Source organism: Saccostrea echinata, unplaced genomic scaffold, assembly GCF_033153115.1.
Source record: "Saccostrea echinata isolate AGI-Se365-2 ecotype Australia unplaced genomic scaffold, CSIRO_AGI_Sech_v1 ptg000046l, whole genome shotgun sequence".
NCBI lineage: Eukaryota > Metazoa > Mollusca > Bivalvia > Ostreida > Ostreidae > Saccostrea > Saccostrea echinata.
In genome coordinates, this window is record NW_026889795.1 from 8,004,626 (window position 1) to 8,017,952 (window position 13,327).

General features: G+C 32.6%; 1 protein-coding gene across 1 annotated transcript; it reads right to left on the reverse strand.

Moving 5' to 3' along the window:
• Nucleotides 1-1,105: 1,105 nt before the first annotated feature.
• On the reverse strand, nt 1,106-7,042 carry LOC133201897 (uncharacterized). The gene is made up of 4 exons (XM_061337687.1): nt 6,631-7,042; nt 3,739-3,885; nt 3,033-3,288; nt 1,106-1,959 (listed from the first exon to the last, which is right to left on the reverse strand). The coding sequence occupies exons 1-4, from the start codon at nt 6,964-6,966 to the stop codon at nt 1,223-1,225; spliced, it is 1,476 nt and encodes a 491-aa protein (XP_061193671.1). The 5' UTR covers nt 6,967-7,042; the 3' UTR covers nt 1,106-1,222.
• Nucleotides 7,043-13,327: the final 6,285 nt, after the last annotated feature.

Sequence of the window (13,327 nt, forward strand, 5' to 3'; positions counted from 1 at the left end):
TGAATGGACTTTTGAGCTTGAGCATATTTCTTCAGTGTGCAGATCATCATAATTTTCTCTTCGCCAAGACGTTGCTTTAAAACTATACAATTTGCGTTTCACATATATCTTGTTTACCTTTTTTTGCTTATTACATGTATTGATGTGGTCTGTTTTTTACATTTGAGCATCATTCACATCTCGTTTTTCATTTTTTGTCCATTACAGGTGTTATCTGAGCTGAACAATTTGTGTTTCACCGTAACTTTTTTGAGTACTTTTGTTGTAATAAGAGATTTACAATTTTAGTTTATCACATATCCTTTAAACATTTGTCTGCTTACCTATGATGCAATCGTAAGTTTAACGATTTGTAATTCTCAAATATCTTGTTTACCATTGTTACCTCTTAATGTAGTCACATTTTAAAGATATATAATTTTCACATATCTTTTTAAACTGCAAACTACGGTACAGTTCTAGTCAGAGTTTTTATAATTTCTCATTTGCAAATATCAAAATTATATTATTTTTCTGCTCACTGCATATGTGGTTGGAGTTTTACAATTTGTGTTTCATGCATGAGGTAAAATTAAGAAACAGTTTTCGATCTAGTAAATTACATAAACAATACAAATTGTGAACAGGATAAAAGAGCGGATCCCTAGAAACACCAGAGGTGGGATCAGATGCCTTAGAGAAGTAATCATCCTTTATCGACTGGTCACACACACTTCATGAAATGTTAATGCTATTAGCAAAATTAAATTTCACCTTATTGCCATTCTGAGGTGCATGTATAAATCAGAATAGGAACTGCATTTGTCTAAATCTACTTGACTGTATAGGTTAAATGTTTTAAACATTTACAGTAGTACTCTTTTTAAAAAGTCATATTTTGAAATTTTAAAGCTATTATGGTCTCTAGTTTTATATTAAGCATTGAGATTACGTAGTGAAACAATTTATAATATTATGAGGGAATAATCAACAACTATTTAGCGTACGCTCAGAATGATTTAATGATTTCTGACAATCTATTATTCATGAATATCAGTACTGTTGCTTAAATTGAATGACAGATATTCAAAGCATAATATATCAACATAATATATCGCAACAAAAGTTTGATTGCAAATACTTTATTTGCAACAAAGAGCATGGTGGGAATATACATATATACAGGGTTGAGATGAATTTAAGTATGTCATGAAGATATTCCGGTCCGTAGTCTAAACTCCGTCTACATTAGGCGCACTCGAGGATTTTGCATCATACCTCCATTGATGCTACCCGTTAATGTTCGTCGATCGGTAAATTGAGGCCTGCCGCCATTGAAACTAATCCGCCTGTTCAAAGGTCGGCGCATGGTCAGTCCGTCTCTAGAAACCGGTATTCCACGCCTATTTAGCAGTTGAGTGTATCGTGATGATAACATTCTCAGTCTTCTTAGAATGTCCATTTCCCTGGCCCTTATTCTCAAGAGCTCTTCACGAAGCCTTCCATAGGGTGGTCGTCCGGTACCAAAACTCTCCAAATCAAAACTATTTCGTGGCATATTTCCCGCTTCCCTTCCAAAAAGGCCCGACATCTGACTCCTTCGTCTCAACTCTTGGAGCCGCATTAATAAACGTCTATTTTCTTCTTCAATACGACGAATGTTGCTCTCCATTCTTCTGGACGACACATCACCTGGCAATCGTGTTTCTGGGAATGGTCGAGTTGGATCGATTTCTCCCGACTGTCCACGTCCAAAATCCATATCCCCTGGGCGTACTAATGGTGGCATGTTTCCATCTATCGGGTTTATACGCCCATCATCTGCAGGACCTAAGACCTCTTTGGGAGGTAGATTTCTTCTGGCTTGAGGTGACATTCTACTGATTTCCTGTTGAATCGTTCTGAGGTCTCTTTCAGCTTCCCTTCGCTGCTGTCTGTTTAAGATGGCGTTCTCATTTCTGGTCACTCTTGTTAGCTGTCCTGTATAAAATAAAATTAAAAATCTGAGACTTATAGAAAATTTGTTCATCGGTGTTTTTAAAAGTCAAAATTTCTTTCAATTTGGTCATAACAATATTCAAAATAAGTTATCATTTATTCCGGAAAAAAGGATTGTAAAAATATAAAACATAAATATGTATGTGGATTAATAAGAGTATTTTTTTTAACTCAGAGTGCCACGTTTTAAGACCATAAACTGAGAACACTCATGTGAAAATTTTAAATTCATAATACATTTGAAATAATTATGAAAATAAAGGAGAATTTTCATGATATGTTTTTATTTTAATGTTATTCGAATTTGCAACTTTTCTTATATTCTAGTTCAATAATAAAGTTATTAAGAATTAAAATTTAGTTTTGAGTCTGTTATTAGTTGAAAGATTTTTGCAAAATAAGAATGGTATTATAACATTCATAAAAGTTCTGTTGAAAGAAATTTTGATGCTTGATTTATTTATTTTATTATTTTTTTTGGTTCGAGTTTTGATTGACAGGCACACGGTCAAATAAAGACAAACTCCATTATCTTCTGCTTTAACCGTTAGGAATTTTAGTATTTAGTATTTAATATTAACATAAAGAGCTAAAATGTCAGAAATTGAATTAAGATTTTTAACAGCTATAAGCAAAAGCATGAATGCTGTTTATACGGCTAGCACATAAATTAGCATAAATCTCAGATTCGTAGTATCAACTCTTATGAATTCTTGTATGTGCATTATCAAGATATGTTGACACTGTAAGGGATAGTATTTCTTCCATAATACCTTCAGAAATTTTAAAGAATATGAAGATTTTAATACTGTATACAGGGTATTGTGTTATTTTTGCTTCTCTCACTTTTAAACGATTTCCCCTCGTCTTAATTTTTTCCAGACACAAATTTAGTAAAGAAACAACTCTGTTTTCTTTCAATTCGCCCTATTTTAAAGTGGCCCCATTGCAACAAAGACGAATGGTGCCAAAATAAAACGGGGCAGACAATTTCCTAGTTTTCAATAATTGAGTCTCTCTCTCTCTATCTCTCTCTCTCTCTCTCTCTCTCTCACCATTTCGGTATGCGTTGTCTAAAGCCAGTAACTGAGCATCCAGTTCCCTTATCTTCTGCCGCAGAAATGCTTCCGCGTCCATTAGTTCCTCCAGCCTCGGTTCCGCTGGGCTAATGACATCAGTACCTTCACCTGGTTTCATTCCTCGTTCTATTGGTTCCCCGGGTAGTGGATTGGCGTCGGGGGTTATAGTGGGTATCTGTGTACCCCCGGGCCGACTTGGGCTTGTAAACTGTTCGAAGTCTAACGTAATTACCTGTCAGTGTAATATATATTTGGGATTAATTGTAAATAGCTACATTTCTTATATATAATATATTTATATTAACAAGACATTTTCATATTCATTTCAGTTTAAGCATTTCATTATTGTTTGAATCTAATGAAACGCTAAAACTGAAATGAATATACAAAACTTTCCTCTTTAATCCTCTGACGATAGCACATATATAAGTGTAACTCTTGAATCCGTTAAAAATGTCATAAGTTTACCTCTTGAAGCCGTTAACGGTAACATAAGTTTACCTTTTAAAACCGTTTACGGTAACATCAATTGACTTTTGAAACCGTTTACAGTAATAAAATGTTACCTCATGTGGTCTCTAGAGATTACATATGTTTTCTTTTTAAGCTTCGTATTGGTGAGATCCTTTCATCGTTAACATAAGTTTACCTATTGAACCCGTTAACGGTAAAATAAGTTTACCTCTTGAACCCCTGTATCCGGGTTCTTCCTCGTCTTGGTAATTGTGGCACTTCCTCCCTGAGCATATATCTCCAGCATCTTTCTGATCTCGTCAACAGTGATGTCATAAGTTTTCATCATATTCCTCAGCTCATCATTATAGACCACCTGTGGAAATTTTTTTGTTGTTGGTTTATTAAGGAAGCTCTTAACACTGCACACTAAAGAGTACTATTTGTAGGGTAGTTTTATTGAGTTAGAGTGATCTGCCCTTAGAAGAAAAAATAGAATAAATGGGAATCTACAATTAATGACACAAATTGTTATGAATTAAAGTATTCTTAATTTTATGTTAGACTAAGATTAAGTAATTAAATACATCATTTCCATTAATTTTTCCGATGTAAGTAAACAACAGCGATTTCTGTTCACAGATAATTCATTCTCTTTGAACATTTTTCCTACAGAAATAGGGCAGGTACCCTATGTTGAAAATGAACTAGATACACTGAATATGTGCACCTTGATATGATATATTTTTCTCAAAGTCCAAAAAGCATTTTTCATTAGTGTTTAGAGCTTCCTTAAAGGCGAATGTCTACCCTTTGGAACGAATATTATACATTTGTGACCATAATAAGGTCGGAATTCAAATTTCATTTTGAAAAAGAGGACTTGATAAAAATTCTTACAATAGTTAAGATAAATTCAGTTAAACTCTGTTAATATACGAGGGAAAAACTTTCCAAAGACTCAGTATAGTGGTGTAGGTGTACTATGCCACGAAAATGAAAGTAACTGGAATAGAAAATATAATAAATATGGCAATAAATGAGAAGCATTACAAAGAAATTGATGATTATTGTGACTGGAGCTTGATAAAACCTCTATAAACGTGGCAACTTAATACAAAATACTGTATGTAGAAAAAGAAACACTGAAATGTATTGATTAAACGACAAATATTTAACCACTTTAGTAAAATGTGAACTACATTACTACATGTATATACAAATTGCACTTCGGATTCGTTGCCATGGTGCTCTCAGTGACGAATATGCACATTTTACCGGTAAATTTATTAGCACAACTTAAATTACTAGTAGTTTTCGATATATAAATATATTCACAATTGATAGTGTTTTCAATTGCTTTACCATTATTTCCATAACCATTTGCATCTAAGTTTTATGTCTATATTCAGGTGTTGATAATCGCCTAGTTTTTCTTTTTAACATCTGGTTCGATGCCATCTGAGGTTCTAGAAATTTCCATAAAAAGTAAGATCGGAGATTGACGAAAACGATTTCGCATTTTACTTATTAATCAGTTATCACAACTTATTTCTTCTGTGTCACTTAAGGAGGTTGGATCCTGTTATCAAATCTAATATTTTTCATCCAAATAAATTATGGGACCAACACATTTTTTTTCATCTTGAATAGTCACCTTAGAATTTGTGACAACAAAAAAGGTTTCAATTATTGGACCTTTCTGCACTCAAAAAATGATTTTTCTGGCATCAAAAATTTAACAAGCAATAAAATTATTTGAAAGTAATGACATTTTTCTGAATTCAAGCAGAATGGTTGGAATTATCTTTTATATTCAGAATAGAAAATTAAAAGAGAGGGTCTGAGATGTTAATTTTTAGATATTAATAAAATAGTGTTAGTTTTAAGCTTTAACTGCAAGGCTCTCACACAACTTTCTGGGACTGGGGCCAGGGCTATTCAAATTGGGAAAATTTTCGTCATTTCGGCGAAACTTGGGAAAACCTGGTTCCTTATTGAAGCCGAACCAGTTTACGAATATAGGTAACATGTATTAATTTATACAGATAACACAGAACTAGTTTGTTTTACTTTCACTTGTTGGCGATTAAGTTTCATCGATTAAAATTATTTTCAAAAAATATTTTGTAAAGAAAATTGGGAAATTAACATTTGAGAGAGAGAGAGAGAGAGAGAGAGAGAGAGAGAGAGAGAGAGAGAGGTACATTTTTTGCATTGGGAGTGGGGCCATTCAATGGACCCACTTATAGAGAATCGAGAGCCCTGAATTGGGTTATTTTTTCCCAAGGAATTTCACAATATATTTGCTATATTTGTTAAATATGATGGTAGAATTTATAACAGTTAATTGAATATATAATTTCGGACCAAAACTATATGATACCTGTTTTATAGGTCTATATCCTCACCTGAATGTTACCTGCTTTTATTGATTTTTAATCCTTACCTGAATGTTATTGACCTTTCATTTGATTGTTTATTTACATATATGTTACCTGCTTTCATTGTGCTTTCATTAGTTGGTATGTGTTCTGTTATTGTCGGTGTATCTGTTGGTTGTATTGACCTGTATGTGTCTCGTTGTTACCGATGTATCTGTTGGTTGTATTGACCTGTATGTGTTCTGTTATTGTCGGTGTATCTGTTGGTTGTATTGACCTGTATGTGTCTCGTTGTTACCGATGTATCTGTTGGTTGTATTGACCTGTATGTGTCCTGCTGTTGTCGGTGTATCTGTTGGTTGTATTGACCTGTATGTGTCCTGCTGTTATTGGTGTCTCTGTTAGTTGTATTGACCTGTATGTATCCTGTTGTTATCGGTCTATCTGTTGGTTGCATTGACCTGTATGTGGCCTGTTGTTATTGGTCTACCTGTTGGTTGTATTGACCTGTATGTGTCCTGTTGTTATCGGTCTATCTGTTAGTTGTATTGACCTGTATGTGTCCTGCTGTTATCGGTCTATCTGTTAGTTGTATTGACCTGTATGTGTCCTGTTGTTATCGGTATGTCTGTTATTTGTTCGTACTTGTATGTTCCCAGCTGTTATCGATCTATATGTTATTTGTACTTACTTGTATATTCCCCGCTGTTAGCTGCCTATCTATTATTTGTACCAACCTGTATGTTCCCCGCTGTTATCGGCCTATCTGTTGTTTGTACATTCGAGCCTCTTTGTTGTTGTCTACGTTGATTAATCTGTTGTTGCTCTAACAGACGTTGTTGCTCTATTTGCTGTTGTCTTTCCAAAAGCTGTTGTTGGTCTATTTGTTGTTGCTGTAGCTGCCTCTGTTGGTCCATTTGTTGCTGTTCTATTATCTGTTGTCGTACTTCTGCTTGTTGTTGCTGCCTTATCTGTTGATCCTGTTGTATTTGTTGTCTTTGTTGTTCTTGTTGTCGTCGGATTCCTTGGACGTCTTCTATCATAATATCATTTACGTTTGGTAAGCCTGGCATTTGGACGTCCTCTCCCACTTGACCATAAACGGTGCACGTTAAACTCACTAAAGCTAAAAATAGTGGTCTTGGACCCATCCTGCAAAAGCATGTCACATTATAGGCTCTTAGGAAGCAATTTTAGCTTGGAAAGGGGACACAACCTATCAAATTTATTGGAAGGGGCACAACCTTAGAAATATTCCTTGACAAGCAAAAATAAAATAATAAGGTCACCACGTGTTATTATTCAGGGACACAACTACAAGTTCACTACAACTCCTATCGTACAGCATATACTGGCAACATTATTGAACCCCTCCCCATCCCCCCTTCCCTGTTCCTAAGGGCCTGAAGTAAAATGGTTAATCTAAAGAATCCTCTACTTAAGTCCTTAACAGAGGATGCATATTTAGGTTTAGAACAAAATCAAAGTCACGATAATTTTTCCATGCGATCAGATTTGTTTCTTAAGCGTAAAACAGGATTCCGAAATATTAATTAATTATGACGTAGAAAATATATTCTCTTTCCGTAAATGTATTAATTTAAAAGCTGGAGATAACTACTAATTATTGATTGTATTATTGTCTTATTTCTATTTCCCTAAGGAAAAAACGACTATGTTGATATATTCTGAGACAATTATTATTTTTCTATTTGTATCTTTTTAAAATCTATATATTCATATTGCCATTATTGTTTTTTTTATTTGTTTACTTTGTTTTGCTCTAAAAAGGTGTATTTATCGCATAAACAATAATAATAAGCCAATTATTCTTTGAACAAGAAATAAAAAAGAATATCAGTTCATTCTACTAAAATGACTGTGAGGAATATACTAGTACTGCCAATATCCAGATGATTTTATATATTGAAATACTCTCTATTGAAAACTCATAAAAAGACTAGGAATCTGAATTTATAAACTCAAGGACTTGTTTCTTGGTTCTTTTGCTCTATCTGAGTTTGAGGAAAAAAGGAAATATCTAAGGTATTAAACATATGAAATTAACAATATAAAAATGAAATAAACTAAGAAAAGACACTCGCATCAAACCTGGATTGTGTGATAAGTCCCCGAAATGAATTGCCCCGTACAATTAGTGGACAAACAATGCTCTATGTCTATTTATTGGGTTTTGTTCACTTTTCAATCACTTGATATCAATCAATAGTGTTCCCCCCTACATACCAAATAGTTCTTCATTCGTTAGTTCCGTTCAATTAAATTCCTCTTAATTACACATTCTTTCCTTTATAAATGTTGACAGAAAACATTTCTAGACCACAATTACTAGTTTGTACAAAGACTGCAAAATAACTTCTTTCATTGATTTAAAAAAAGATATCGTTTTTATTCCTTAATTTTCATTTTCTTTATAATTTTTTTTTATTTATCATTTTATTCATTGCTTATACAGATTAGAATCCAACAAATGAGGCCTCTTTGTGGCCTTATGCACTTGGGAATTCGCGAACAATTAAATTTCAAGTTAAATTTAGAAATACAACCTATTTGAATAAATAATAAAGACAATTGATACAACTAAACTTTTTTGTGGTTTATAGCAGAGTCTTTTCATTGTCACGAATCCCTGACTTTCAGTCTTACAAACTTAAAGAGAAATCATTTTGGGATTTTCTCGCGGAAGACGGGGAAGGTGTGTGATGCGGTCCATTGAAATGAAGTCATGACTTATCAAACAAAAAAAAATAATATATATCCTCCTAACCTATTCTTAAAATATTTATATTACTTGTTATAAGCAATTCTAACAACCAGCTTTACTTTGATTATCAAAAGATGTTCCTAGGACATTGAGGGGACAATATGTGATACATGTGCAGATTATGCCAAAAATTTTATTTACCTTCGTCTTGAAAAGCGGAAGTTAAAAGATAATCATACAAGAATTTTGTTTTTCTGGCTTTTAATGACCTTATTTTTAGTTAAGGTATTCAATGTATAATGAAGGGATATTGAGCAATTTTGAATCATTTTAAAACAGTTAAATATGCATTGCTAGATAACGATGAAAGTGAAATGAACCAGGTTCACATGACTGATAACATAGAAGTAGCCGACCATTTTGCATCTTAAACGAAGTATTAAGATTCGAGTAAAGACTTCAATAAATTTGTCGGACAATATATTTGGATAAAAATAGACAGAAGACTTCATCATGAATAGAGTTTGTTTTTACCATGGTAACCCAGATGACCTCTGACCTTTTGATCTAAAAATTGAAAGAGGTCACCTTTCAACTAGGTCAATTTGTGTGTTAATTTGAATTTGGATTACTATCAAACAAAAGACATTTGACATAGATATGACAAAAAAAAAACCTTGTGATTCTTTCATCTGGAAATGAATAGGCATCATTTATCTTATTAATCATTCATCTCCTCAAACTCAATCTGAATACAAAATTTGATGACAACCAGACGCATGTTGATGGACTTTGGTAAGCGACATAAATTATGTTGTTTTAATTTTTGAACTTAAAATCAGTAGGGAATATTTGCTTTCAATGACTTTTCTCTTTGGCTTCAAACTTCAACTTTTAGGTTCTTAAGATATTGATGGAATTGTCTGTATTATACTCTTTATAAAATCTTGTTATCTTAAAAATTCACTTGAAATCAATAAAGGTTATGTCCTTCTCATAGACAACCATTGCATAAAGTTTTTTTTTCCTTTTTACTTCATCAAAGAGAGCATGGCTTACATTTTTAAAAAGTTTCTTTTTGATGGTATTATCATCCTCAATTTGACAGATGATTCAGATTAGAAGCTTATTTAATCTACATGTGTGTAAGAATCGTTTCGCTGTTTATATTTTATGACCTTTCCCTGATTCCTTAGATCAAAATGTTGTCCATCACTAACGAGAAATCTTCCAACACATAAAAAGGACATTCATTAAATAGCATGAAGTTTATTCGTTATCATTTTTGTTATTGATTTTGTAAAAAAGAAAATATTATACACAACGTACAGAAGGATATGATTCCAGAACATTCCTGAACTGCACGATTGTAAGTTTATGAACTATTTGCACAAATTCTGTTCAATTTGACCGCACCAGAGTATGAATACATCGGTGCGTAGTAATCGGTCAAGAGATCTGTCACAATTAGTTCGTGATGGCTGACTCGTCAACAGGTGCGCGACCATACTGTTTGAGACGGATTGACATTTAGTGTTTTTGTACGAAAGGATCTGTAAACTAATTAATTATTTCTACTGTAATCTAATGATTGTCTACTTGTTAAGACACAAACTGTAATCAGAACAAGATGGCGTTTAATGCATTTTAGATTCGTTATTTATAAAGCATGTAATTAACCCTAGGTATTTTTAGTTCATTTAAATTCTTCTTTGAGACTTTCCACTCTTGCCTCTATTGAACCCGGAAGGAGATAATCTCATATACAAATCTAAATAACATAACTTCTTCATTTTTAATCATTTAAGATTTTAATATGTAATAAAAGGAACGAATAAAAAAAATTATAGATTTTGAAACATTTTAAGTTTGTCATGCTAAGAGTTAAAGAAATATGGGAAAAAAAATTAGATTTAAAATAAAAGCACAAAAAAGAAAACAAAACAAAAAATCAATTAAAAAAATATATAAGGAAAGAAAACACAATGACAATGGAATATAGTATGACATCTAGACAACTTTTACATTGATTAGAAAATGGATTTAATTACCTTAAACATTTTTGAGATATGCATTCATCATAAGATTAGGAAAACATTATAAATATATATATAAACACTGACGTATTTAATGAAGTTCAGTGGAACTTTCACAGGATCTCATTTACATGCTGAAAAGAAATTCACTTTGCCCATATACTCATATGGAAGCATGGGTATCATTTTTTATGAGATCAGTGCTTATAGTACCTCTATAGCTAGTTTTCTTATTGGAGAAAGAAATTAATATTCTAAAGAGGAAATAATGCATTTACCAAAATGGTTTGACAGTGCGAAAGGCACCACTGATCTTGTGTCTCTCTTTTGGGTTTCTGGGTAGACTTTATTGCAAAAAAGTCAAATGGCGAATAGATAAATGAGTAGAACAAGCAAATTCAAAGAATTGTTTTCCCCGACTTTCGGTGTCTTAAGGGTTGGGATGCAATTATTTATGGCATTTTGTAACTCTCTGCCTGTGTCCTGTCTTGTCTTACCATCATACAGAAAAGATTTAAATTTTTGATTTAATAAAAGTTATGGCCAAGATTAAAGTTTCTTAAGACTGCATCAAACTTCAAGATCAAGGTCATTTGATCAAATATCATACCACAAACCGAAATTTCTTGTCACAATTAATGAACATGTGAAAAAAAAAGAAATCAAAGCCTTGTTTCTTCTGGGGCAAAAGTTAAGACCAAAGTTAAAATTTAAGATGAGTAGGTCAAACATAGAATTGTTTCAGGTAATACACATATCAAGTATGAACACCTTATCTTCTCTCATTCAAAAGTCACCTAATCCTAAATAGTACATGTAGCTTATACTAAGCATTTTATAAAACCTCATTTTACGGCTTTTTTCAGGACTCTTATGTCCAATCATTCTTTCATGATGTTCCTGATTTATAAGATTTTCAAAGGTACGCCGTATTATAAGATTAAACATATGAACAATTTATCCCTGACTTATTTTATTTTTTACATATATTATTATTATTATTTATTTCAATATTACTTAGCCTTTCATTATACATGTATTACCAAATTAACTCGGGTCTGGTCAATGAACAATGGTCCCTGATTTTTAAATATTTTTAGGGAATGCTAGTTTCTGATTATTAACATACATGCCTGCTGAATGACCAAGAAGTATGGAAAAAGGATTTATGAAAATTGCATGTATTTAAACAGTATTTGACCCACGTACCTCAAGCCCCAAGTGTAACTGGGGTCCTTAAATTAAAACATGTTATTCCTCTTATTTATCACTGTTACGTGATAATAAGGATCAGAGAATTCAAAGAAAACGTTCAATTATTTACCAACGATATATCACGGGCAATGCATGAAAATAAGGGAGAGGGACGTAGCAGTAGGTCCACTGAGAAACTCAAGTTACTAAGAATATAAAATTGATCCAAGGTCATGAAACACTTTAAATTATCAGACAACATTTGCAACAAACTAAGACCTTGGAAGACGATATACAGAGTTGAATTTTTTTTTTACAGTTTTTGGAGTAGACACTTCCTCTCTGCTGTAATTGGTAGAAAATGCATCGTGTGAAATTTTCATTTATTTTATTGGTTGAAATACTTTCCTACACAAGGGAGAAAATATGCTTGTGGTATAACTTTCTAATGACTTTCTATAGCTAAAAACATTTACAAAATGAACAAAAGAAAATCGCAACGAAACTGATACCTTAATTTTTTCGAAAGCAACTATTTAAGAACCCTCTATACAATGCACACAAAAGAGTTTTGATTCTGGAGTATTTTTATGCAGTTAGAGTAATCTGCCCTTTGATCTTTGAAATCCACAATGTATTACCCTATTTGTATTCATTTTAAACATTTTAAACATTGTAATAGGCCAAGATAAATCAGCTGAACACTTAATTTGCATGTATTTTCCCCAGTTGAGTTAGAAGTTTTGATTTCTGTTCAGCAATACTCTGTTTGCTAATGAACCTTTTTCCTGTGGGTAAATGCCACGTTACCTATGTCGAAAATTAAATAGGTAAGCTCAACATTTACACTTTTATACAATATGATTTTTTCAATGTCTAAAATTATTTTTTCTTTTAGCGTATAGAGGGTCCTTAAAATTGTTTCTATAACAGAACTGTTCTGTTAATTGTGCATGCAAACGTTACAATTTGTGTTTCATTCTTATCTTTTCTTTGTTTTGCACTGTCTGAACTGTCTGTGAAAAGCTGTCGAAGAATTCATCCTGTTTATGTGTATGTCAGTTTACTATAATTTACGATTATCCCTAAAGACGGTATTAAAGATTTTTTGCAAAATCTACATCTATGCTTGTTAAAAGAAAAAGTTAATAAATTAATCCATTCTAGAGTACAATGTAATGCTCTAGTTACGATTTCACTATTTATTGCTGTGATATTGACCTATCTGACATGATCTTGGTCATGCTACAGTATAGGTTATTTGGCTCCTGAAAGAGATTATATGACACCCCCCCCCCCCCCTCTCCATCCCCACACATTATTTCATGACAGCTAGACAGACTCTTGACAGGCTGTATACCATGTCAATAAACATACGGCCCCCCTTCTATTGGGATAAACATAATAAATACATGTATAATAAATATATATTCTGTTTTTTGGGTCAAATCTTTTTACTGCTCTAGCATTCTACATTTT